This window comes from Drosophila serrata, unplaced genomic scaffold (genome assembly GCF_035046125.1).
Source record: "Drosophila serrata isolate PLE 108 unplaced genomic scaffold, ASM3504612v1 contig_347, whole genome shotgun sequence".
NCBI lineage: Eukaryota > Metazoa > Arthropoda > Insecta > Diptera > Drosophilidae > Drosophila > Drosophila serrata.
In genome coordinates, this window is record NW_028257245.1 from 1,483,147 (window position 1) to 1,508,294 (window position 25,148).

The 25,148-nt window shown below is 44.9% G+C and overlaps 6 protein-coding genes across 16 annotated transcripts in view; 4 read left to right on the top strand and 2 right to left on the bottom strand.

Moving 5' to 3' along the window:
- LOC110189550 (uncharacterized) overlaps window positions 1-4,763 on the top strand; it is a 68,978-nt gene extending 64,215 nt beyond the window's left edge. For all 3 annotated transcript variants that reach the window (XM_086838333.1, XM_020959680.2, XM_086838334.1), the window contains 4 exons: window positions 2,461-2,623; window positions 2,690-2,964; window positions 3,475-3,678; window positions 3,742-4,763. In XM_086838333.1, coding sequence (XP_086694459.1) covers window positions 2,461-2,623; window positions 2,690-2,964; window positions 3,475-3,678; window positions 3,742-3,999 — 900 coding nt within the window. In that variant the 3' untranslated portion in view covers window positions 4,000-4,763. The remainder of the gene's footprint in view (window positions 1-2,460; window positions 2,624-2,689; window positions 2,965-3,474; window positions 3,679-3,741) is intronic.
- Window positions 4,764-5,276: 513 nt separating this feature from the next.
- Window positions 5,277-7,270, top strand: Mat1 (CDK-activating kinase assembly factor). The gene has a single exon (XM_020959189.2). The coding sequence runs from the start codon at window positions 5,277-5,279 to the stop codon at window positions 6,240-6,242; it is 966 nt and encodes a 321-aa protein (XP_020814848.2). The 3' UTR covers window positions 6,243-7,270.
- On the bottom strand, window positions 6,401-13,917 carry LOC110189218 (ubiquitin-conjugating enzyme E2 W). Of its 8 annotated transcripts, none has more exons than XM_086838341.1 (6): window positions 13,654-13,893; window positions 8,738-8,976; window positions 7,959-8,050; window positions 7,668-7,770; window positions 7,374-7,605; window positions 6,401-7,314 (listed from the first exon to the last, which is right to left on the bottom strand). In XM_086838341.1, the coding sequence occupies exons 2-6, from the start codon at window positions 8,867-8,869 to the stop codon at window positions 7,301-7,303; spliced, it is 573 nt and encodes a 190-aa protein (XP_086694467.1). In that variant the 5' UTR covers window positions 8,870-8,976; window positions 13,654-13,893; the 3' UTR covers window positions 6,401-7,300. The 8 variants fall into 8 exon arrangements, with proteins under 8 accessions (XP_086694467.1, XP_086694466.1, XP_086694465.1 ...); XM_086838340.1 differs by lacking the exon at window positions 13,654-13,893 and adding an exon at window positions 12,169-12,416; XM_086838339.1 differs by lacking the exon at window positions 13,654-13,893 and adding an exon at window positions 12,148-12,416.
- Window positions 13,804-15,762, top strand: Daao1 (D-amino acid oxidase 1). The gene is made up of 4 exons (XM_020959670.2): window positions 13,804-14,675; window positions 14,740-14,863; window positions 14,952-15,097; window positions 15,148-15,762. Exons 1-4 carry the CDS (start codon window positions 14,488-14,490, stop codon window positions 15,695-15,697), a joined length of 1,008 nt encoding a protein of 335 aa, XP_020815329.2. The 5' UTR covers window positions 13,804-14,487; the 3' UTR covers window positions 15,698-15,762.
- Window positions 15,763-16,130: 368 nt separating this feature from the next.
- Window positions 16,131-24,488, top strand: Rab3 (RAS oncogene family member Rab3). Of its 2 annotated transcripts, none has more exons than XM_020959517.2 (5): window positions 16,131-16,863; window positions 20,515-20,765; window positions 21,294-21,412; window positions 21,469-21,640; window positions 21,697-24,488. In XM_020959517.2, the coding sequence occupies exons 2-5, from the start codon at window positions 20,541-20,543 to the stop codon at window positions 21,841-21,843; spliced, it is 663 nt and encodes a 220-aa protein (XP_020815176.1). In that variant the 5' UTR covers window positions 16,131-16,863; window positions 20,515-20,540; the 3' UTR covers window positions 21,844-24,488. The 2 variants fall into 2 exon arrangements, with proteins under 2 accessions (XP_020815176.1, XP_086694461.1); XM_086838335.1 differs by lacking the exon at window positions 16,131-16,863 and adding an exon at window positions 20,319-20,458.
- CAH13 (Carbonic anhydrase 13) lies at window positions 18,400-20,426 on the bottom strand. Its single transcript, XM_020959516.2, has one exon. The coding sequence runs from the start codon at window positions 20,180-20,182 to the stop codon at window positions 18,593-18,595; it is 1,590 nt and encodes a 529-aa protein (XP_020815175.2). The 5' UTR covers window positions 20,183-20,426; the 3' UTR covers window positions 18,400-18,592.
- Window positions 24,489-25,148: the final 660 nt, after the last annotated feature.

The window sequence follows — 25,148 nt, forward strand, 5'->3', positions numbered from 1 at the left end:
ACGAAACTTTTTGCACTCAAAGGAAGCCAATGCTTGGACAAAAATCAACAAGAATTTCTTTTGCTAAGAATCGCAAATGAAAAAGAAGGCAAAGAGCAAACGAAAAAGTATATACAGTCGAGCCATATATCAGAATTATTCAGCAATAACTATGGAAATGTTGATAAACACAGAGACAGAGAGACCGGGAGCTGCAGCTGATAAAATATAAATAAATTCGTACATTAAATGTAAACTTTCTCCGCCCGGCATACATAAATATTTCATGCCAGTCCCTGAAACATTTACCAAACAGACATTATTAATACTAATTTATACACATGTACAGGGACGAAAACGAGAAGGAATACCAGGACGACTGTCACTTCGAGTGCGTCTCGCAATCTCTTTGCGGCAGTTGGCTTTTTAAACGGCCTACACAATTGCCTTGGCTTACAATAGGGCCGCCTTAATGTGCCGAATTTGTCTTGGCAATTGTGTGTATGTGCTGCTGGCCGCATAAATGTTTTATGCGGTTACATTCGACATTTATTCGCTTGACAAATTCTCACATCTGTCACTGGAAAGTCCCTCGCAAAGCCATATAAAGTGAAATTCTTGGACTATTGATTTTTGGAGAAAATTTAATTAAGCCTGCTCCAGTCTCGCAGAGCCCATATATATTACCAATAAATTTGTGTGTGCCAAAACCATAATCCCCGGTCGTATCTATAGTTCTGATAAATCGAAAAGTATGCAGTTTGTTCGGACAGACAAAGGATGTGCGAGGCAATGCTAGCAGCATCAGTTGCACCACAATCCTGGCTGCAGGCTGTAGGCCACTAAATTGTGGCACTCCAGCTGGCACTCGGCCATCTGTCCCGGTTATAGTTGTGCCCCGCTCCCCATCCTAGCCCCGGGCTCAGTGCCGGCTTAAAGCCTTTGCGCGCATTGTAAATCCGGAGGCTGTGGCTACTGCGGCCTGACTGACTGATGGCCAGGTGAAAAGCCTTCAACGCAGGGATTAAGCTCAGCTGGGTTTGGCAATGGAAGCACTCGGAAAAATGGATATATATATAACGCAAAGAAAAACCGAAAAGTGCAGGGTTTAATTAAAAAACTAAGCTTGAAATACACATAGAAATTAGTTGGCCAAAATTGTTCCTTATTTTAGGAAAGAAAACATAAATTTTCATTAATTTTTCAATGTAAGTTTTTATTAGGCTAATCAATTATAGCAATTATATATTTAATAAAATTCAAATTCTTCAATTTTTGACAATTTTAACGATGTAACCCCTTATATAATTTAGAAAAGAATATAAAAGTTTGTTTTTCTTCCTAAGATAGCTAGACCAACTCGGTTGTTGATGCTGATCAAGAATATATATGATTTATAGGGACGGAAATGAAAACTCACAGCGTTACAATTTAAATACCCTTCAAGGATATACAAATTGTAATCTTGTTTGTATTTCTTTAAAGATTTATATTTTATTTAATGCAGAAAATTAAATATATTTAAAGAACAATTATAACAAAGTATTGCTAATACAAGTTCATTATCAATAACCAATTTTAAGGATACTTCTGCTGCTTTCACTCATAGAAACTAATATTCTTATACAATATTTTGACCCACTTTTAGTTTTTATCAATTTTCATGTGCCACAGCAATTTCTCAGAGTGCCTTAATGCAGCAACTTGGTGAAAATGAAAACTTTCATTTTGAGCGTAATATCTAGTTTCATTATTTTTCAGGCAGCAAACAAAAAGTTTTCCGGGGGAAACCCGGGAAAGCGTGAAGCGTCCCAAAGCGTTCCGGGAGACAGCGAAAAAAAGAGTGCGAGAAAGAGAGTAAAATAGAGAAATTCACTTTTAATTATTTACGGCTAAACAGAAAGTTGGCCACAAGAAGAGGAGAGTAGCCGCAGGAGACACTTTTTGTGCCACGGACACACAGAAAGTTTCTGCCCAAATACCGTTTGTTGGCTTGGTCCACCCTTAATTCATTAGGGGAGAAGGAGAAGGGAAAGGGAAGGCTGAGGGGGAAAATATGCTTGGTGTCGAAGCATTTGAGAGTTTCCTACGGTTTTGGTTCCGTTTGAAATTCCATTACTTTAATGTCTGCCGGACGGACGGAAGGAAAGGGAAAACTTTTTAAATCTTTATTTATAAAAGCTTCCGCAAAGGCGGCAACTTTTGTGTGCCACTCTGGGTGTGTGTGCGAGTGTGTTCGGAGGGTGTGAGTGCAAATGAAATAATTCTGACAGCCGCAGCTTTGCGGCTGGCCATGCCCTGCGGTTTTGTTGGCCAAAACTATGCCAGCCAAACTTGCTAAATGCCCTGACAAACTTTTGCCTTCCTGGCCAAAAGGGAGAGTGAGTTGTATCCTTGGCTTTAGTGGGATTATGCCTAAGACCTGCAAATTGTTTAGCTAATTCATCACCGTTTCTCCTATGTGCTTCTCCCTACTTGCAGTGCATGCGGGCCTATGTGGAGTTTGAGATCTCCGAGGGCGCCTACGAGATCTCCTGCCCGGACGCCAAGTGTCCGGCCCAGGGTGCCATCTCCCTGCCGGAGATCGCCAGCCTGACCACAACGAATCAGCTGAAAAAGCACCATCGCTATCGACTAAATCGAGGTGGGTTTGAACTAAAGAGTTTTACTTAATTTCAGTATTTATAAATTTCTTTGTGCAATTCCCCAGAAATCGAGTTGGACAAGACGCGCACCTGGTGCCCGCGTGCTGGCTGCGAGACTATCTGCGTGGTGGGCGGAGCTCCTCAGCCAGGCGCCATTAGCCAAATGGATGAGTCGCCTTCGACCTCGCAGAGCTACACGCCCCAGCAGGAGGCGGCATCGGGCAGTGCAGGCGGAGTGGGAGCAGGTGCCGAGGCCGGAAATGGAACAACCGTCGTCCTATCCGTGGCCGTGCATTGTCCCTCCTGCAAGGACGAGTTCTGTGGCCTCTGCAAGAAGGCGGTAAGTTGGCAGCTAATTTAGTTGTAGTTTAAATATAGTTGAGGTTTCTATAGAGAAACCGCAGAATTTATGAACCTTTCGATTTCACAGGAAATGATCAAAATATAAATCAGTTTCAGAACCTATAAAAGCCATTGCAATATTCATTCAGCTTACAGTTGCCAATTTAAATTCCCATTTTCCATTTTCCGGGAAAATGTGGTTTTATCATAAATGCTGTCACTGTTTTGCAATGAAATTGCCAAAATATATAAATAAAACATGAAAAAAAAAAACAAGAATCGCAGCACAAAAAACTATAAAATGTCAGCTCAGGTTAAAAAGTTGAACACTCGTAAAATAACAAAAATAATAAATCTGTTTTGTATAAATAGCACTCAAAATGGTCAAATGTTAGGTTTTGTTTCGTGTTTTGCTTTAAGCTGTATTATTTTGTTTTGAATTTTCGGCATGGAAATGCAAATTTATTGATGGTTTTTCCTTTTTTTTTTTTTTTGTTTGTATGCACAGTACCATCCAAACATTAGTTGCGACGAGTTTGGACGCCGGCTGATTGCCGATGGCCAGGACGACATTGGGATACCGTTCGACAACGAGCTGATCAAGTGCTGCCCCATGTGCGCGGTGCCCATCGAGAAGGACGAGGGCTGTGCTCAGATGATGTGCAAGCGCTGCAAGCACGTGTTCTGCTGGTACTGCCTGGCCAGCTTGGACGTGAGTTAATACCACACAATTTCTTGAAGATTTCATATAGTAATCAAATTTATAACCCACCAGGACGACTTCTTGCTGCGTCACTACGACAAGGGACCGTGCAAGAACAAGCTGGGTCACTCGCGGGCCTCCGTGGTCTGGCATCGCGCCCAGGTGATCGGCATCTTTGCTGGTTTCGGTATCCTGCTGCTGGTGGCTTCACCCCTGCTACTTTTGGCCGCTCCCTGCATCATCTGCTGCAAGTGTCGAGGCTGCAGCGGCTCCAAGATCGACGAGGTGGATGCCGAGCTCGAGGAGGAGGTCACCGCCTTGCAAGGCTAGGTGACTGTGCCTCCGACTCCTTCGGCAGAAGCCCATTCTATTGTTAATGACGACGAGCAGCTTACGTACATTTATTTTAGTTATTATAATTGCATATGTGTTAACTAAATTGTGATATTTACCGTGATTCGATTGCTAATTGAATCGACAAATTTGTTGAGAACCTTCTCCTTTGGGTTCTGTCTCTATATATTCTTTCCTCCCCCACTTATGGATATACCTACACATATATATATTCGACTAGATCAACCTGTATAAAGCAAAAGTAGTAGCGATAAGTTAGCCTAATTCTTCTTAGAGTACGCCTGGTATTTCAACAACAGTGCTTTTATATCGCACCCCAAACCACGCCCCACGCCCCCACTTACCCCCCAAACCTTTTCTCAAGTATTAGACATGCAACTAACACACGAGCCCGAGATCTTTTGGGTTAATTTGATCAACTGCTGCTTGGCAATGCTTTTATCTACACCCAGCATTCACGCGTATATATATATATACATACATATATATATAGTATATAGGAGGTGTATATGATGATGATGTCACTACTACTAATGTTTATTGTATTTTATTGTAAATGTTAATTAATGATGCAGCTAAAACAAATGTAAGACAAGTCACTGCTCTCGTGCAGCTCGAGCTGTCAGGACTTGTGGTTAATGTAAATTATTGAATTATTTAATGCATATACACTCAGAACATGTATACACATATATCAAGAATACGTATGACATAAAAAATGCGTGTATATTTAAAGAAAACACATATTTAAACTCTACTCTTAATGTGAACAACAACTACCGCGTATGCTGTTTGAAATAAAAATGTTAAACGAAAAAACATAAGGGATTTTCTCGCACTTGAAAAGGGAAAGTTATTTTTCTTTTATTTTGCGTTAGAATTTTTAAAGAAAATTTGAATTTAAAAAAGAACAAGTTCGGTTTAACCTTCCAAGGAAGAACTGCTTGGAACTAGTTCAAACTGCTTACTGGAATTAGGATCTGAAATTCAGAGTGACCAGAAACAAAATATAAAAAATATCAGCTCCGAATTTCAGAGTGACCAGAAACAATATATCGAAAAATACCAAGGAAATATTTTGATATATTGGTATTTTGATATATTTTCAGAGTGACCAAAAATATCAGAAAATAAAAAACCGCCACACTGGCAAACAAAATAATTTTTTTGAGTTTTAAAAACATTATTTCTCAATTATCACGATTTTAAATAAAATTTAAAAAAGCTGCAAAGATAAAACAAACCCCGCCGCCATGGACGACCAAGCGTGTCCGCGGTGCAAGACCACCAAATACCGGAATCCGTCGCTGAAGCTGATGGTCAACGTTTGTGGACACACTTTGTGCGAATCCTGTGTGGATCTGCTCTTCCTGAAGGGATCTGGTGCCTGTCCCGAGTGCATGGTGCCCCTGCGGAGGAACAATTTCCGGGTTCAGCTTTTCGAAGACCCCATGGTGGAGAAAGAGGTGGATATCCGGCGCCGCATTCTGCGCGACTACAACAAGCGGGAGGAGGACTTTGAGTCGCTGGAGGAGTACAACGACTACCTGGAGGAGATCGAGGACATTGTGTACAATCTGTGTAACAACATTGAGATCATCGAGACGAACAAGCGCATCGAGTCCTACAAGCGGGACAACCGTGAGGTTATACAGCGGAACAAGACGCGCGTCGGCCGCGATGAGCACGCGCTGGAGGAGATGCTGGAACTGGAGAAGGTGCAGGAGGAGGCGCGCAAGAAGGAGCTCGAGGAGCTGGAGAACGAGCACAAGAAGAAAAAGGCCCGGGATAAGCAGGCTCTGATTGAGGAGCTGATGTACAGCGGCAAGGATGCCGCGCAAATTGTCACAGAGTTCGCCGAGAAGGCGGAGAAGCAGCGCGCGGAGGAGAAGCAACTGCCGCCTCCAAAACAGGCAAACGAATTTTCTACGGGCATCAAGTTTGGCCAGACCGCTGACCCCTCCTTGCTGCCTGTGCCCAAGTCCGAGGAGGGTCCGCTGTTCGTTTACGAGCCACTGCTCGCCGTCACCGAAGGTCCCGAAGCGCCACCGAGCAGCGATATCGAGTCCATGGGCTACACGTCTCACATACGCGCCGAGACGCCGCAGGAGAACGCCGGCGGCTTCACCTCGGCCATTGCTTGCGAGCGGGCAATTCAGGAGGCGCTGCAGGGTCTCTACTATACGCCCACCGCTGGCGTGGCGGCTGGAGGAGTCTGAAGCCGAGTTGGAGCCGATAGATAGAGCACAGAACGCTTACTTTGTTGAACAAACGTGTCCTAAACGAATCCATTCAAATTGTAATCGTAGTGTAAGTAATATATATTCAAATGAAATAAAAGCTATATCCTACGTTAAAGCAGGGAACGAGTATCGCCTTTGATTACAGACTTGGTTTTTATTTTTAAATACTTTTAACAGTAAATATATGTAAGCATATCGCCTAGCATGCTAGATCGGACTTTTTATACAGATTACAGTTAAATTATATAGATATTGCGACGAGTGACTCGTCTACTTTCTACGTTATACTTGCACAGTTAAGAGGTAAATATGTTCTGCGATCGATTTTGGTCACAGATGGACTCCTAGCCAAGTACACAAAGTGAGGATTAACTTAAAGACCTACGAATGGGCTGATGGTGGGAAGATTACACGTGATGGGGGAGAGGGATATGGTGGCTAATACATTTAAAATGTCTTGACTTAACTTATGGCTTCATGAGTTTCGCTTTGAATTTGAAGGTGGAAAAATGTACAGAGTTAACACAAGCTGGGTGGGGGTACAATGATTGGATCACACTTCATCTCAGACAATGCTCAAGACGTGGAATGTGGAAGCAGCAGCAGCAGAACTGTGTCAAACGTTTGGTTGCTTTACATACGCCTAGGTAATTATTAGATGGTAGCATAACATTTAATTTAGACATTAAATTTCGGGCTCTTAACAATCTAATTAAAATGTTAACATGTAATAATAGTTGTTTGTTTCGCACACGCCTTGTGATGATTATACAATAGCTAGAATTAGAAGCACGGCTGCTGCGTGCGCTATGATTGTTTGCCAAACACTAATGATCGTCTTCTCATTGACTCGCTTTGCTTTGTTCACATCTGAGTGCACTTGGGGCTGTTCTGGCTCGTTGTGGGTTCTGTTTTTGGACCTTTCTTGCTTCTATTTTCGAATTGCAATCAGGTGTTGTTGAAGTTGTTTCTGTTGGTTTTGGATGCGCAAAGCAAACATCAGCGGGGCAGTAGTCATAAATTGCACCTCCTAACTAAACAGAATCGTCTGCAATAAACAATCAAATTGAGATATGAGGCTAAAAGTGTGAAATAACGCATACGCACCGTGATACCACCATTTAGTCTTTTTGGGATTCTTATTGCAGGTCTTTACGTAGAGTGTGTTGTCCGGCGGACGCTTCTTCTCGCGGCAACTGCTTAACATGGAGGCTATGCTAAGGCACACGGACTGCACGGACAGCGCCGGCGACCAGTCCTCGGTCAGAATGGAGAGGCAGATGTGTCCATTGCTGTAGACATGTGGATGCACTGGTATATTGGTACCAATAAAGGTTACCTGTCATCGAAAAAAGATGTTATTCATTAACTCATATAATTACTTTCAAGGCTAAAACCCACCTCTGGCGAGTCGAAGGGATATTTATTGTTGAATTTAAACAGCAGCTGGAAGTCCTCGCCCTCGTAAAGTGTGCCCTCGAAACCTTTAATGTTTATTTTCCATCTGTAATCAACAGAGAAAAGAGAGTTATGATGAGTGTCAGTCGTCCCCCACAATTAAATGCATTGTCTTGGCTTTATGGCAAAACTGCACGGGTGGCTAAATTAGGTTGTGATTTTTTTGTTTCGGCCTCAAATTAAACCAGTTTCAGTTTCGCACTGAACTTGGCCCACTCTGCTGCCCGTACTCACTCAGATAAATTTTGCTGTACGCTCTCGGTGTCAATGGTTACACCCGGTGGCGGCTCCTTGATCATGGACATCAGCTCTTTGTGCAGGCGGCGCTGTGGGTGAAAAAATAAAGAGATGTGGAATTAGTAAAGCACCCGCCATATCTTATCCCAAAGCACACCTTCGGCTGGGCCAAAGTGTCTCTCTGCTTAAGAGTTTTCAAAAAATATATTTATATACGTATATTTTTCTGTCCGCCTTATCTCTGCGCCATTTCTCCTTTGGCTTACAAACGCCAATATACACTATATGGCACGCATATGTATGGTGTGTGTATATATATAGCCACCGATAAGATAAAAAGCAAAATGTCACTGAAATTTATAGAACCGTCAATTGTTTTTCCGTCTTGCCTTATCGACTTGCAGGGCCGTTTTCGAGACCATAAACAAGTACGTAAAGCGAATTCAATTCCGCTTTCCTGTCCCACACTGTGCCCACACTGAGCCGCTGATAAACGGTTTGATCGATAAGCTTTGGAAGCAAACAGCCAGAACTTTGCAATTTTAACGAAATAAACAAAGGCAAGTGGAACCCCTCGAAATTTTAATCGCGGATTCATGCAGATTTCTGGGAATTTCGAAAAGCTAAACACTAAGCAATAGACATGACGCAATAACGCCAGGGCCGCAAAATTAGTATCCGTTCCTCGCGATACATATTGTATATATTTGAACGTGATATCTTGGCCGAAGTTCAGGTTTTATCTGTAGGATATATATGTACATATGTATACTTGCCTCCCGCCGACAGTTGTCCAGCTGCAGGGGCTTGCCGCATTTGGAGACCGGCGGTGTCTTGGGCTCATTGGGCTCGGTTATGATCTCCGACTTGGGCATTTTGTCTTTCGACTTTTTGAATAACTTCAGCATTTTTGCCGAGATGTTATTGTCCCCGTTGATGACACTACACTGATCACTTGCTCACTTTGTCACTTTGTATTTACTGCTGACAGATCTTGCCCGAGTTGCCTAGACCGCTGTGTGTAAATTTGAGTGTTAGTTTTTCCTACACTTGCTTCAATATGCCACCAGCACTTTTCCCAGGGCACCAAGGGGCGGGGCACTCATTTTCCTCGCGAGCCAATTTTATTTTGTCCGACCAAAAGCGCCAACGTTCGTGGGACGACTGAAGAGGAAAGCACCGAGAAATTTTGTGGGGAGACTGCAGGGCGAGTCGGGTGACGAAGCCAACGTCGCGACGGCGACGGCGTTGGTGTTCAGTGTTCAGTGTTCGGTGTGCGTAGCTGTCGGCACCCGACCGTTCCTCCCTATCAACCCGTCTATATACATTTTTGCACTATCGAAAATGAGAATTCGCAAGTGCAGCGAAACGGCCCAAACTAGTTTTTGTAAATACTTGTGAGCAACTTGCTCGCACAGCTGGTTTGATGAGGTTCGAGGAGATTGGTTTCTGGTTGTCTCTCCCTTGATCACGAGATGGCGGCTGGCTTTGTCGCCCCTCTTGTTCCGCCAAGAAATTGGCAAAAGGTCTTATCGGAGCAGAGCACAGCCCTGGCACGCAGCAATTAACTGATAAGCGAGTGATTAGATTGCTGGCGATAGACCTTTGAAGGTAAGTACCAACACATATGTATACAGTGAGAAAAAAGGGTAATTTGAATACAAATCTTGATTGATTTTTAAAGAGGTGTATCCCCAACATATTTATGGAATATTTCATTTTAATCCCCTATTGCACTTCGAACTGTTTTCAGTATTGATTGTTCAAGTTAGAAAACTTTTATCCGCTGTGTAAATACTCCAACAAAAACGGGCAACAAGTGTTCCAGAGCAAGTGCCAGGGGTGCCTACGTCAATGGGGCATGCATTTCAATTGATGGAACAATGCGATCTTGGCAGTATTCATAATGCAATGAAGACGAGCCCGAGTACCGCAGATGATTAAAGGCAATCAAGCAGCGTCCCAGAAGATGATCGATTATATAACTGGTTGTGATCGAGAACCCCTTAGAAAAGTGGGTGATACTTGTACTAATTGTACTAAACGATGAAGTAGGCCAGACCCACACACCTCGCACTGCGGGGTGTTACTTGCGTTTATTTTAGACTCAATCAAATGAGGAGAACAAAACAAAAGCTGCTTGAATCGCCCCGAAATAAATAAATAAAATGCAGTTGAATGCCAACTATCTAGGAAAAGAACAAGTGGGGAAGTTTTATAAGCTCTTGGGAAGTCAGCGGGGAAAACAACAGAAACACCACGAATACGGCCAAAAACAATGGACTCTGGCGAATTCTTCGGCAATAAAAAACAACCAGGAGAGTGTAAACAAATAAACCAACAACTGTCAGACAGACGGAGGGGGCACGGATGGGGGCTCTTTGTTTTTTATTCATTTTTTTATTTTCGGAGAATATTTTTTGGGTAAACACCCCACCAATAGAACTCGCTGGTGGCTGATGAAAAAGCGTGCCATAGCTCGAATCTTTGTGGCTGATAAACGCCTCAGCAGCTGATAAAACCACAAAAAAATAGACATTTGGAGGTAAGCCAGGGCCAGAGGGTGAAGGACGATTAGCGTAGACATAAACAGGTGAGATGTGTGGAAGGAGATGATGGCGAAATGGGGGCGGCGGAATGATTCACGCCCCTCGAAAACAGCCATTTGGAAATCGTATTTGCTGGCCAACCTTCGGATGTGAATCACGCCAGGCCAAAATAAACAAACCCTGGCCGCCACTTGGGCCAAATTATCCAACTAAGGGGGCACGGAGGCACGGCGACCAGGAGGAGGCCTAGAAGTGGCCCATCCCCACGCCCCGAAAGCCATATAAAGCGATTTCCTGAACCGGAGAAATGCTAAGCGCATTACAGCGAAAAGGCGAAAGCGGAAGCCACGGCTGAGGGGGCGGTGTTGATTATACCGTCGGTGCAACCTTAAACTTGCCAACCAGCCAACCAACCAACCAGCCCACCTGCCCTTCACCGGCAGTCGATAAATCATCTCCTACGTCACCACCGCCACCGTGTCGTGACGTCAGGGATCGTGCTCTCCGTTGGTATAAATAAACCCCAAACCTGATGCGCCAGTTTCGGGCTTATCATCTGGCCAGAGGAGAGCGGCGACAACAATCGACATGTGTCACGTTCGCGGCGGATGAGCAACAAGTTCCAGTCCGCTTCTAGAGCGGCGAGCATCTCCTCCTGGCGCTGATACAGAAGCATACATATACAAACAAGTTGGAAGCGTAGGCCATCAAAATGAGGACGTGTTTTTGCCACAGACACGTGAAAGGCGCGTGCACTTACAGCAATATGCGATAAATTCAGTAATTAAATTAAACTTAAGTGAGATGTATCACGAATTAGACAAGCGGTTTTACAACGGAAAGGTGTTTCGCTGCAGTGATTGGAAAACCAGACAACCTCTCAACGCCAATGAAATTGCGCAGGTAAATTGCTATCTGATTAAATCTATGGATCAGCGATCACGTTCCGCAGGTCAGCGACTCTGTAACCGTCCCATTTAAGCCGAATACTTTTCGAAAATGGGAGGTTCTTTCAGCGAGATGAATTGCTGCCCTGCTGCCATATGGATTGCTTTTTAAACATCCCCATTAATCGGTTATTGTCTGGTGGGCGTGCATAAAAGGCAAATCACTTCCTTATGGCGATGCTTTGTTAACGCAGATACTCTTTGTGATCGGATCGCAGAATATGCCCATGCATATTTCATGATGCCAGATCAATCTGTGCCTGAAATTTCTTGAGTCTACTACAGTGCAGTGTCCATAACTGGAACTTGGCTAACTTGAAGCCGTTTTGAACCAATCTGACACTATATAGAAAGAAATACTACCTATATATCTTGACAAGTTTCCTAGCTATCTTGGAGCTTCTATGGAATACATATCTAATCAAACCAGTCACAGCTCGTCTGAAATGTCAGATTTAATTCAAATGATATCGGCGGTAGTTTTCTCTAAAACTTGTTCTATGTACTGTCTATTTCTTGCTGTCTATATTTATAGAGTCCTAATGCGTAAGAAGTGGCTGGGAGCGCCGGCCAATTAGTATGTTGAGCGCGTGCCAAAAAAAATTGGCGAATGGTAGATCCCTGGGAAAATGTGCTTGGCCACCGGCAATCAATTGGCTGGGATGTATGCTAATGCCTGAACCTGCACACTTTGAATCTGTACGATTCTACGTTTATCTGCGGATTATGAACTTCGGATTTCGCGTCACGGAAAATGTATCTCTGGCGGCGGAGCGGCGCGTGCGAATTCGCGTGGCATCGAGCACTGAATGCGAGCGCTGTCACTGGCAATGAGCTTCTATTTTCGGCGGATGGGCGCGCGAGCGATCCGTATATATGTATGTATGAGATATAGCTTGGCAGCAGTGATGGGCAGCGTACAATTTGATGATTCCTCAGGTAAGGTACGATTAAGGACCCTAAGCATAATCATACCAGAGTCAAGATACAAACAAAACAAATCCGATAATATACCAATATAAGAAATGGTTATAAATAAATGAATTCTAGGTAATTTGTTTGCATTAAAAAACAATTAAAGGTAAAGGTTAATAAGAACAAGAAAGGAAAGCTGAGGCTTATATACCCTAGCAGTTTGCTATTGAATTATGGGATTGATCGTTCGAAATCGAAGCTTAAAATAATCGACCTTTATATATGACAATTTTTTCGACACATCAACGATTCAATAACTTATAACTTTTATTTCCATTCGGATTGGGTTCCTATACTAATTTGTATTAAGTTAATTCATCTGCATACTCATCTTAAAATTCAAAATTTAAGTTTTTGCTCATTTTAACGATGTGACCCCTTATACAATTTTGAAAAATGTTATACATGTTTTACTCTGCAGGAGATGGCTGGATTGATGCTAATCAAGAATATATATGGTTTACGATTCGGAAATGAACCCTCAAAGCGTTACAAGTTTCTGACTAAAATTAAAAAACCCTGCAAGGGTATCAAAAGTTAACAATTTTAAAAGCAAGTACATATATTACCCACCAATATATTCTGAATGTTTCCAACTTGAAATCAAATCCCAGGGTTAACTACAAGCCTACCGTTACCCATATCCTTAGATTTGAAACTAGAAAAGATATTGTACACCTCTGCGACACCTAAATACGCCGCATCACTGGTTGATGGCCAGGATCGACCGTAATGCAAGTGCATTGTTTACGTTCCTTAAAAAAACCGGCGCGCAGGGGAAAGTGCAATGGATGCCATGTAAACATTGGCCCAGAGGGAGGCGGATGTCACACAGTGTGCGTTGCAGTGGGTGGCACAAAAAGCACACCCATACAAGTCCGGGTCGATTGCCGGGTCTGTAATTAGCGGCTGGGGGTCAAACGACCTCGAGCCGACATACCCAGACAAAGACAGCGTCTCTTTGAGCCGCGGCAATTATATAACAATTTGCCAATCGAGAGCCCAAGGAAGCTGCGACTCTGTCTTATCGGCGAGCTGCGTCACTTTCGGGTCCGATTCGCGACACTGCCACGATAAGATGACGTTGAACCTCCGGGTAGCACTGCGAGTGCGGAAGGGAAAACTTCCCAGAACACAGATCGCAAACATTGGCACAGCTGGTCATAAGGGGCTGGTGTTTCACCCCGAATTCCATCACCACCTCTGCAAGTCGGAGCTTACCTCGCTGGGCGACATCGACGACATGCTACTGGTACTCCCCTGGCGCTCCGTTGTGGCAGCTCTGGCTCTTCCTGCTCCAATCCGCTGGGCTGCTCCGCTGTCTGGCTGTCGCTCCCTCGCTTCTTCTGTGTGGCCGAAATCGTTGTTGCTTTGTGTGGGATGTGCGGAATTAGCTATTTGGAATTGTTGTTAGAAAAATAAATTCGTTGGGCGGACAGAGTGACCGTGTTTGGCAGTGTTGGAAAACGGCAGAGAAGTACCAGCTGCGCTTAAAAATACCGCCGAACAGCTGATTGGCGCAATAATTTTATAAATATTAATACAAAATAAATGATTTATTCTTATTTGACAAGAATTTCGAAAAGTATATTCCGCAAAAAGGTACTAGGAATGATAACCAAACCCATGTAAACATACAGTGGCTAGTGGCTAAGAGGAATAATTTTTGAAAACGGATTAGAAAATATAAAACTGCATAATGCACAAATTACATTAAATTCACTAAATTTAAAAAATTGTTTAAATTATTACAAAACAGACTGAACAATGTCTTGCCTCATGGTCACACTGCGTTTTTTAAAACAGCTGATTAAAACGTTAAATTCATTTTCAAAATAAAAACAGTGCTTACGCGTTAGGTTTTAAATAATAACAATGGCAAAGAGCGTTTATTGCACCGGCGATAAACCTTATCAATTGGACCGCCGTGGGGAGCAGATTTGAGGCGCTGATAAGCTGCAGCCCTTATCTGCCGGAGTCTCCGGTCAACCGCTCTCAGTACCGGACTGACTGCCACTTGGATTGGGTAATCATTTATCAGCGGAATAATCCAGAATGCATTTCGGAGTCTTGGGCAGTGGCATTATCGGTCTCACGACCGCCCTAGAGCTCCAGAAGGAGTTTCCCACGGCGCGCGTCTCGGTGATTGCAGATCGTTTCAACGAGGATACCGTGAGCTATGTGGCGGCAGGAATCTTCCGGCCGGGCACCAGCTTCATGGGCCCCACCCAGGAAATTACGCAGTAAGAATCAATTAAGGATACATTGCAAAAAACAGGTTAATCAAGAATCTACCGCTTGCAATAGACAATGGATGACGGACGCCTTCAACTACTGGGAAGAGTTGCGACGCTCCAAGGAGGCTCCTTTGGCCGGTGTGTGCCAGCTCTCTGGCTACATCTACTCCCGCACCTCGCCCTCCATCGTACGGGTATGTACAGATGTTGCTGGGCAGTCGTCTATCAGTGATTCTTATCGGCGAGCTTAATTCGATTAATTTTTCGCTTTTACTTCCGTAGAACCATTTTATTGAGAAACTGTTGCCTGTTTATCGTCGCGCCACGGAAGAGGAGCTGAAGCTGTGCCACGGCGGCTGGAAGTACGGCTCCTTCTTCACCACCTGCCTCACGGAGAGCCGTCTCTTCTTGCCCTACGCCACCAAAAAGTGAGTGGTTCTGCCTGTTTCAACTTATCTTATGCCTAAATCCCCCACAGATTCCTGGAGAATGGAGGTGAGGTGGTGCGTCTGCATGTGAAGAACTTCTTCGAGGTGCCACAGAGCTACGATGTGCTGCTCAACTGCACCGGAATGGGCGCCAAGGAGCTGTGCGGTGACCAGCACTTGGTTCCTATCCGTGGACAGGTGCTCAAGGTGCGGGCACCCTGGGTGAAGACAGCCTTATATGGGGACTACGATACGTATGTGCTGCCCGGATTCGAAACGGTTACCCTGGGCGGCTGCCGCCAGTTCGACAGCTACAACACCGAGTGGTGCAAGTACGACAGCATGGCTATCCGAGAGCGCTGTTATGATCTATTGCCTAGCCTCCGCAAGGCTGAGATCGTCCGTGAGTGTGTGGGCCTGCGTCCGCATCGTTCGGTGGTCCGCGTGGAGCCGGAGCTACTCACGAACCCTGAGGGCAGGCGGCTGAAGATCGTCCACAACTATGGCCATGGCGGCTATGGAGTGACCACTGCTCCAGGTACGGCCAAATATGCAGTGGGATTGGTGCGCGATTTACTGGCTGGAAATAGTAAACTTTAGGCGATAAAATTGATATTGCTAATTGTTGGTCATTAAATTTGTTATACTTTGAATCTTTGAACCCCCATAAGTTTTTGCTTTATATACACTGGGGAATTATTGTAGGTGTCAAGGTTTATGAAAACACCTTTCTATAAAAATTAAAGATTGCCATAAGTTGTAATTAATAGAACTTTAATACAAAATATATTCTTAATTTTTAGATTTGCAAGAAATCTGTTTTTGATAAACCTCTTTTTTCGAGCTTGAAACTTGATAACTTGTAAATATTTTTTTAATTAATTAAAAAACCAAGTCTAGTTATAAGTTAAATAGGATTTTACTAAACGGTAACTCTTTTTAAGCTAGGCGCTCGACCAGTTTTGGGAAACGAGCGTCAGCGATTTGAATGCGCATGAGCGGCGCATGAATGGAAAGCTCGCTGAAAATTCGCCGCGAAAGCTACGCCCACACTCGATTCCGGACGGGCTACCCAGGCACGGAGACCCATCGATTTTCAGCAGCAGGAAAAGCAGCAGCAGGGAAACTGTGTGGGTAGCAGGCAGTCAGCTAGTCAGTCAGTCAGGTTGAAACAGTTAAATTATGAGAACGTATACAAGACTTGCCTCTATTCGCCGCAGCAGTAAATTCGCCGCCTGAGAGAGAGCGAAGGAAGGAAAATTTGTGTGTGTCCTTTGGAGTCGACGTGTCGAAGCGAACGAACTGAACTGCGAACAGAGCGAGCAGCGAGAAAATCTGGTGAATCTGGCGTAGCATTGCATACGCATTCGCATCCGTATCCGCTGAATAATTGAGCCACTGCAGCCACCTGGCCAGACGTGTGTGGGACGCGAGCGTGTAAATAATTGATTGGGTAATCGTAAACAAAGGGAGCCAAGTAGAGTCTAGTCGGAGCACCGCGGCGTATGTCAGTCCAGTGCCAAGGCTGAGCGCGTCCCTTCTTCCCCCAAGCGAACAGGACCTGCCGTTGCTACCAGTATCGATTTGTGTGTATGTGTGGCTGGCAGAGCGTGTGAGAAACAACACACGGAGAGGCAGGCACAACACGTCAACAACAGTAGAAGCAGGATCCTCTGCAGGACCAACATTGACAGCAACAACAGCGTCAGCAGCAACACTAGCAGCAGTAGCAGCAGCAGCAGCAACCGCAGCAACCTCAAGACAGTGTAAGTGCATTTCACATAATACGCATACGCCATGGGTGACCAGGAGCAGAGAACTGTGGCTGTCATGACTGGTATCTTTCCTGGGACAATTACTGGTACCTTCAGGGACAATAAGACCTTCAGATTGTCAACTTATATTTACCATTGGTTACTAATTAAACCTCAATCTATAGGGAATAGGTTTTTAGAGGTAAAAGGTACCTGTTTTTATGGTGGCACGTTTGATTAACGTATTTTTCGGTGCGTCATTAAAATAGCAATGGATGTTGAACATGGCATATGCGGGCAATCGTTATACATATATATTTTAACTGTTCTACTTGTTTGAAGGGTTACTGGCATCTAAAACAGCCTTCAACAATAGTTGATTTTATTTAAATTGTTTCCGGTTCCAAAAAACATTTATGTAGTACCTTCAATAGAAATCTGACGGGTTCAGACCGTAATTATTAAGTTACTTTGCTGTAACAACCGACCTCGGCCCTGTAACCGCAATCAAAAGTTAACAATTACGAGAGCACAAACCCAACTTGGGGGATTTCCCCATTCGAAACCTGCGAAACTGCCAACGGAAGCCATTAGCCTGCGAATTGAGCTCAGCTTTTAGTCCATATTGGGTTTCTTATCAATAATTAAACTAGCCCGCAGCTGCTGTCCGCTCAACAGCTGCTTAATCATTGGAAATTTGAAACATGAAAGAGCAGTCAAGGGGTGAGGGAGTGGGAACGGGGCGTGGGGGATGAGCAGCAGCAGCCACCCCCACGAGGAGGGAAAACAACACAAAAAAATCGATAATTACACGCAGCCGAGCAGATAAAAACATTTCTACACAGACACTCTCACATACACACCGCCTGTGATAACAGCCGTGTGCCTATTGACTCGAGCCCGTCTGACTTCGTCCTCATGCCTGGACCCTCATTCCTGCTTGGGATGTCAGTGCCTGAAGAGGATTTGGCAGAAGCTGGAGCTGGAGCTGAAGCAGAAGCAGGAGCAGGAGGAGGACCTGCGGCGGAGGCTGTGGCCGTGGCTGTCCTTTTTGCCAGGAATATCCTTGACGATGACGCGCGCGCTCTAGAAGTCGTTCATCAGCAATCTGACAGCATTTGCCGCTGCGCAACTTCTGTTTCGAGGCGGAGGACGTGGCGGGGACACGGGTCGAGCGGAAACGGAAGCTGGAGTTGCCTATATACACAAATTATCGACACAATGTCGCTGCTTGTCGGTCTTGCATATGGAAATCGGGCAGTCAGGCAGCAACCCACCACAAACAAGGACAAACCATCCCGAATGGGGCTGTAACTGTAAGCCGAGACTGTTGTCACTTGGCCAAGCCAAGGCTGAAAGTTTTCAAGGCCGTCAAGGCACCACACCGCACCCCACTCCCCACCACTTACAGCAGTTTCCCTTTGAGTTGTCCCACTGACGTGACAGCCATGCCAAGTCGAACTGGGATAATCAAGTGGGTCCTGCTCTGCACTGGGCAGGGAGAGGAGCGCGCCCATTCCTCGAGTGACAAGTCAGAAGTCAAGGCTGTTGTTGGTTATGCTTCAGAAAATATAAACGCAAACTTGTTTAATCCATGCGCACGCGATACAATTAGTTCCCGGCTCACATACAGCGAGCGGCAGCTGGCCCCCAGTTAGGCTTTGACCACTGATCTAGGTTTCCAGTTTAACATGCAGTTAGGATAACGACTGGAGTGTATGGGGGCTTTATCGTAATCAGCCTATTCAACCATCTCTAGGCGGACTCCGATGTTGACGCCATCGCCAACGCCGCCGATGGCTTCGCCCTTGCAGCCGTTTTGGCCAACGCTGAATCCCCTGTTGTCCAGGATCATGGACTCCTCGGGAGGGTTCAGCTGGAGCCCGCACTTTCCGGCATTGGAGCCGCTAAAGATGACAATGTCGGCGGGGCGAATGGAACTCTGGCTAGAGGGTTGCGATGTGATGTTAGATGGGTGCGGCTCCTGGTCCTGGGCCGAGTCCGAGCGCATCAGTGTGGTCATGCAGATGCTTGTGTTGCTGCTGCTGGTGATTATGGTGGTTGTTTCGATGGTCTCCAGGAGCTGTCCGTCTTCTTCGGAGGCGATTGCGGCGGCTGCTGCCGCCTCGTGTTCATGCTCCACCTCAAGCTCCAGCTTCCTCTGGCGCTCGATCGCCTGAAGTCGCTCCATCTCTTGCAGCTGCTCCCGCTCCAAGCGCTCTTCATCCGGCTCCCCCTGGGCCTGCTGCTGGCAGAGATCCACATGCATACGGGCTAGCTGGGTGGCGTTGTAGGGACAGAAGCAATTCAGGCTCACCACCCGATTGCCCACCTGCTGGACTGGGCGGCAGTTGCGAGTTATCGGTGTTATCCCATCCGGACCCAGGAGTAGGCGAAAGTGGCGTAGCTGAAAGTCGCTGATGGCCAGCGACTCGGGGAAGATGAACCATTCGGTGCCCTGGTAGCAGGGCGGATGGGTCAGCGATCCTCCGTAGGAGTAAAAGCCGGTGCGAAAAGCATAGATCAAGTAGGAGAGCGGAAAGGGCTGGATCTGAACGCGCTTCCCCGGCTTCTGGACAAGACGCAGGTTCTGCACAAGCGGGTCTAGGAATGGATTGTGGGCAGACAGTTCGAAGACGTAGCCGAGCATGAGGAGGTCATAGCTGCTGGTGCAGGGGCGCGGGACGCCCGACCCGGCACGGTGCATCACCTGCATCTCCAGTGGGAACTTGCGGTGGTTGATCGTGTGCTCAGAGCCCTCGCTGTTGCACCAGCCCCAGTGGAAGCGCAGCTCCACGAACGTGTAGCTGGCCAGCAGATCTGCTCCGCTGATGGTGGGCGCATTCCCACGGAACTGGGCGCGGAGCACCAGAGTTTGGCCAGTATTCTCCAGCTGTATGCTTGCCGGTAGATCATCGTAGTGATTCCAGTTAAGCAGCTCTCTAATGGCAAGTCTTTGGACCTGGCTCTCATCAATGTTAATTGGACTTTGATAGTGATTTTCCTCTACTCCACATCCACTGGATGCCTCTGGCTGTCCCAGCCAGGTGTGGGGACCATGAACCATGTCATAACCATAGTTTACGGCAGGATATTTTGAGCTGCAACAATAATTACTGCCGGATCGAAGAGGATTCCTCATCCAGAAACACGCCCGCTGGTAGGCCTCTTTCAGCGAATCCTGGTCGGTCTGGTAGGCAAGGGCCACCAGCAGGCACAGTGCCGTGGTGACCAGCGGGTGCTGGACCACCTGTGATAGCACCTGACCGATTATCAGATATAGAAACTGAGCCAATAGGCCCAGAACGGTTCCCAGCGTGGTGTCGAACATTATTGCTCAACTAGAGATCCAGTAAACCTCTAGAGAAACGATAGCTGTGTAAAAAAGTATCTAAAACGTACAAAAAGTACCAAAAACAAAACTCAAAAACTATATATTTTACGCTTTCTTTTGATTTCCGGAGTTACTTATTAGAATAAATTTGAGCGTAGGTCTAGCACTGTTGGGTATTCGGAAGTGTTTATGGACTGAGAGATTCCTGGATCTCTCCGAAGTCATAAGCCAGTTGACGGAGAACTCCTTGCCTCCTTGTTCGATTTGATATTTGTTTTTTTAAGGAATTTATACTTTTGATTTGAGACTTAAACCGCTTTGCCTTGCAGAAGCGAACCGCTCTTAGACCGACACAATGGCCAGCGGCGGAGACCCCAAGTGGCAGAAGGATGCTGCCGATCAGAACTTCGACTACATGTTCAAGCTGCTCATCATCGGCAACTCCAGCGTGGGCAAGACAAGCTTCCTCTTCCGCTATGCCGACGATAGCTTCACATCCGCCTTCGTCTCCACGGTGGGCATCGACTTCAAGGTGAAGACCGTCTTTCGGCACGACAAGCGCGTTAAGCTCCAGATCTGGGTGAGTACACAACGTGGATATATATTTGAGCCGGGCAAAGTGTTTGCCTACTTTTACGGGCACTCTGTCATGTGCAGAGCTCTGGCTTGACCTCGATTAGTTTTGCGGTGGCGGGGCGGAGGAATCATCCGGAGGCGGGAGAGAGGGCATTAAACCGGAAACCCGAGACATTGATTTATTGATTTGGCATCGTCGTGGCCGAAGGTGCGCGCAGGTGAGCGCACTCTCGAGAGTCCTCGTCCGATGTGGGGGCGTTCCGGATGCCAATCTTGTTTTCAGTTATAAATTAAGACAATGCCAACGCTTGAATGTTCTCAGCAAGATTAATTGGGACACGAAGGCTTAAGTTGGGGCATTAATATGGATTAAAGCCATTCCTTCTTTCAATTAACTGCATTGGTCTTTCTTTTTCAGAGCTTTAATTCATTTAAATCTGCAATCTTTACAATTTGTTTCATAGTTAAAATTATCCCGTAAAGATATTCTCCGTTCAATTCAAGTTCTATAATATTGAACCTCTATTCCCAGGATACGGCTGGACAGGAGCGATATCGCACCATCACCACAGCCTACTACCGCGGCGCCATGGGCTTCATCCTGATGTACGATGTCACCAACGAGGACAGTTTCAACTCAGTGCAGGACTGGTGAGTGGCACATTAGGACCCAACCAGATAACTTACTTAAATAACGTATCCTCCAGGGTCACACAGATCAAGACGTACTCGTGGGACAACGCCCAGGTTATCCTGGTCGGAAACAAGTGCGACATGGAGGACCAGCGTGTGATCAGCTTCGAGCGCGGCCGGCAGTTGGCCGACCAGTTGGGCGTTGAGTTCTTCGAGACGTCCGCCAAGGAGAACGTGAACGTCAAGGTGAGTAGAAGTCTATATGTGGAGATATCAAAGATCACTGGACACCAAATTTTCAGGCTGTTTTCGAGCGTCTGGTGGACATCATCTGCGACAAGATGTCCGAGAGCCTGGACGCAGATCCGACGTTAGTGGGCGGCGGCCAAAAGGGTCAGCGGCTGACGGATCAGCCGCAGGGCACGCCCAATGCCAACTGCAACTGTTAGAGCTCGAGATGATGGGAAGGCAGGAGGATCCTGCGTGGGAGGAGCAGCACCACAACAACAACAGCAACAGCAACAAACCACAGACAACAGAATTGGAAACTAGCTAATTAGTCAGCATTGAAACGGGGGACTCGCCGCTAATCCTTCAGTAAGCCGACGACAAGGCGGCGGAGTTAAAGATAATGATGATATATATATACGTGTTTCCCTCCCCCTCGGGGAAGGGCACTATATTTGTATCGATATGTGTATGTATATCCTTTGCGTTCGGTCGCCTCAGTGTAAATGTCAAAATGTTATTTAATCCGATGTTTGAATTGTAATTTGTAATTGGTAATTGGTAAATCGGTGAATTGGTAAATCGGTGAATCGGTAAATCTGTAAATCGGTGAATTGATAATTTGTAAACTTGTAATTTATCGGCTGCCGCAGCGTGGAACGATTTGCGTTGAGTGTGCGAGTGAATTCGATCGCGAAGAAGTTGAACAAGAGCAAAGAATTTAATCAAAGTCCGAAGTTCGGCACTAATTAAGCGTGCACCCCGAGTGCCGCTTGGCAGCTGATCCCTGGCCACCACTCGAGGCCAGGTCGGTGCCAGGCAGTATGAGTATCTCCTCCACACCCATGTATATACGCTGGCTGAACTGTACAGTTTGCGATGCTTGACGAAACGCACAAAGCTAGCGGAATCGGTGAAATCGAAATCGAAACAGACAAACTAACTATAGCTACACTATCTGTATCTGTACGCCCCACACTCACACCACTCATGTATATGTATGGCTACACATACAAGGCACACGGCACACAGCACACACCATACAACACACAGCACACAACACAACACAACACCCGAGGACACACAACGCGATACAGATATGGTTAAACCTAGACCCAAAGTCCCTGGCTTGGAGCAAACACACAAACAGCAGGCTAAGTGGTAAGCCGTATTATTAAATATTATGATTATTATTATTATGTACGTATGTATTTATGTAGTGAAATGGAAAATTTTAATGTGTTGCAAATGATAAAAGAAATATATACATCAAATATACATAGAGTACTACAACTACTACCCAGACTACCCGCATGCCATACGACAGAGGTAGTTGCAGTTTTCTGTTCCCTTCCGTTGAGTCCGTGTTCCGTGACAATAACCCCGCAGGAGATCAGGATCAGGATTAGGGAGAGCTAGGATCCCCTCCCCCTCGAGGTCAGGCAACCGATATTGGATTTCCGCCCTCACATTTTCGCCTCCCTCACCTCCATTTCCCACCCCCCTCGAGACTGTTGCGAACTGAATCCGGATTGCGCGTCACTTGAACCCACCGAGCCAGCTGAGAGATCGGTGCATTTAATTTGCCAACCCCTCCCGACCCCGAAACCTGACACCTGAACCCCTTTTTATATGCACACACACACACCACCCACTTTTCTACCTGTCTGCTATAGAAGGCTTTCCTTTGTTAACGCTTTAATGACACCACGAACTACGAACTACAACCGCTGCCGTGACTAAATTTGAGCAGAGATTAGGCGGGACGAGGACTTACTTTTGAGGGCCGCAGAGCACAGGCTGACACTGCTGAAATCTGAACAAAAAACTGATATATATATATATACTATATGTGTATTTGCCAATGCTCGTTAATGTTAAATATGTGTACAAGCAGAGTTTCACTTGAATTACGATTAAATTAAAGGCATATCGCTGTATTATAAATACCCAAAAATGAACACAAAACGAAATCGAGACCCCGAAGTCAGGCCCAGAGAAAGTCCACCACACAAAATGCACAACGACGTGTTGCTGAGAGGGGAAGGGAAATCGAACTAGAAGGAGCAGCATGGAGCAGAGGGGATAGATGGCTTGGGAAATGTAAAAGATAATAGAGAAAATTCTATACGAAAATGCCTTAAACGAGCGAGATCTTCCACTGATTGGTCTGTTTTGGCATTCGAACTGTTTTGTAAAATAATTAATCATACAACGTGCATAGCCACCTCTTCAAGTATTTGTCTTTGTATTCGTACGTGGATTCGCTTTTAGTCAAGCCCCAATAATTAAATAATCCAACCGAGTTAAAACTAAACATACGACTAAACAAACCAAACGAAAAGCAAAACGGAGTAAAATCAAATCAAATAAAACGAGAAACAATTGTTGATGAATTCGTGCATAGGCATAACGCAAACAGGCATTTTTGCGCTACATTGTTGTCATTTAAACAAATACTTAGCATATATTGATTATTGCATTGTGTACTCTCAGCTATACCAAATATTTGTAAACCCTATGAAAGCCATTCCAATTCCAATTCCAGTTCCAAAACAAAAAACGATAACGAAAACGAAATCGAATAACAAACACAATGGCATTATTTGTATTCCATTTGAATTGCAGCAAGCATATAACCCCAGCTAGGAAATGTATACAAGAGTGTCAAGCTAAAATAATTCAATATATTATTCAATGATGGTTTTTAAACACTAACAACACACATCTGCATACCCGTACTTATGAGGATACTAACATAGATATACAGATACACACATATATACATAATATACACATAATGGTATTGAAATTATTGTATTCCCATAATAAAATATATGCAAAAAACAAAGGTGTATGGAATGAACCGAATTTTGTGTTCTTTTTTAACGGGAGGGTCATGGTTTATCCATTTTATGCAATAGTTATCTTTTTAATTGTGCAATGGATTTGCACTAAATATCGGAAAAATGGTTTCCATGTTTATTACGTATACGCAGGGTTGCCGGAATTTATTTACAGATTTTTAGAAGCGCTTGAAACTATTAAAAAGTACATCTGAGGCATTGTTTTCTTTTTCATAAATGGTAATGGGCTTTCAGTTGTGTAATAAGTTGAATGTAAATGTCTAAAGAAGGGTTTTCGTGCATATTACGTATACGCTGTGTTGCAAGAATATGTTTACAAAGTCAAGGCTTTTACTGAATGGTTTTATTCTATGTTAAAAATAATAAATAAGGCTAATTCGCTGTTAGCAAACAGGTTATTTCATAAACTGTTTTAATTTTGAAATGATGTTTTTAGGGATGATAATGACAATGTCTTAGTAGGGTTTAAAACCAAAAGATAATATTGTTGATTTCACAACAACTTGCATTTAAGCTATGTAAACAAAAAGTAGTTGGAAATACTTACCAACTCTCCACAAACTTTCTAATTAAAATCCTCTCCACATTCTCATATTTTTATGCAACACTGCAAATTTCTATACACTTTTTAATGGCTAGTTGTGAAGGCATTTAATTTG

Bases quoted from the DNA above. Each gene is read 5' to 3' on its own strand.
- Rab3 (XM_020959517.2), top strand. From the start codon at position 20,541: ATGGCCAGCGGCGGAGACCCCAAGTGGCAGAAGGATGCTGCCGATCAG. The intron at 21,413-21,468 runs GTGAGTGGCACA...CGTATCCTCCAG, and splicing joins TTCAACTCAGTGCAGGACTG to GGTCACACAGATCAAGACGT. The intron at 21,641-21,696 runs GTGAGTAGAAGT...CCAAATTTTCAG, and splicing joins AGGAGAACGTGAACGTCAAG to GCTGTTTTCGAGCGTCTGGT.
- LOC110189218 (XM_086838341.1), bottom strand. From the start codon at position 8,869: ATGCTGAAGTTATTCAAAAAGTCGAAAGACAAAATGCCCAAGTCGGAG. The intron at 8,051-8,737 runs GCAAGTATACAT...TTTCACCCACAG, and splicing joins TGGACAACTGTCGGCGGGAG to CGCCGCCTGCACAAAGAGCT. The intron at 7,771-7,958 runs GTGAGTACGGGC...TGTTGATTACAG, and splicing joins GTACAGCAAAATTTATCTGA to ATGGAAAATAAACATTAAAG.
- Mat1 (XM_020959189.2), top strand. From the start codon at position 5,277: ATGGACGACCAAGCGTGTCCGCGGTGCAAGACCACCAAATACCGGAAT.
- Daao1 (XM_020959670.2), top strand. From the start codon at position 14,488: ATGCATTTCGGAGTCTTGGGCAGTGGCATTATCGGTCTCACGACCGCC. The intron at 14,676-14,739 runs GTAAGAATCAAT...CGCTTGCAATAG, and splicing joins CCCACCCAGGAAATTACGCA to ACAATGGATGACGGACGCCT. The intron at 15,098-15,147 runs GTGAGTGGTTCT...AATCCCCCACAG, and splicing joins TTGCCCTACGCCACCAAAAA to ATTCCTGGAGAATGGAGGTG.
- CAH13 (XM_020959516.2), bottom strand. From the start codon at position 20,182: ATGTTCGACACCACGCTGGGAACCGTTCTGGGCCTATTGGCTCAGTTT.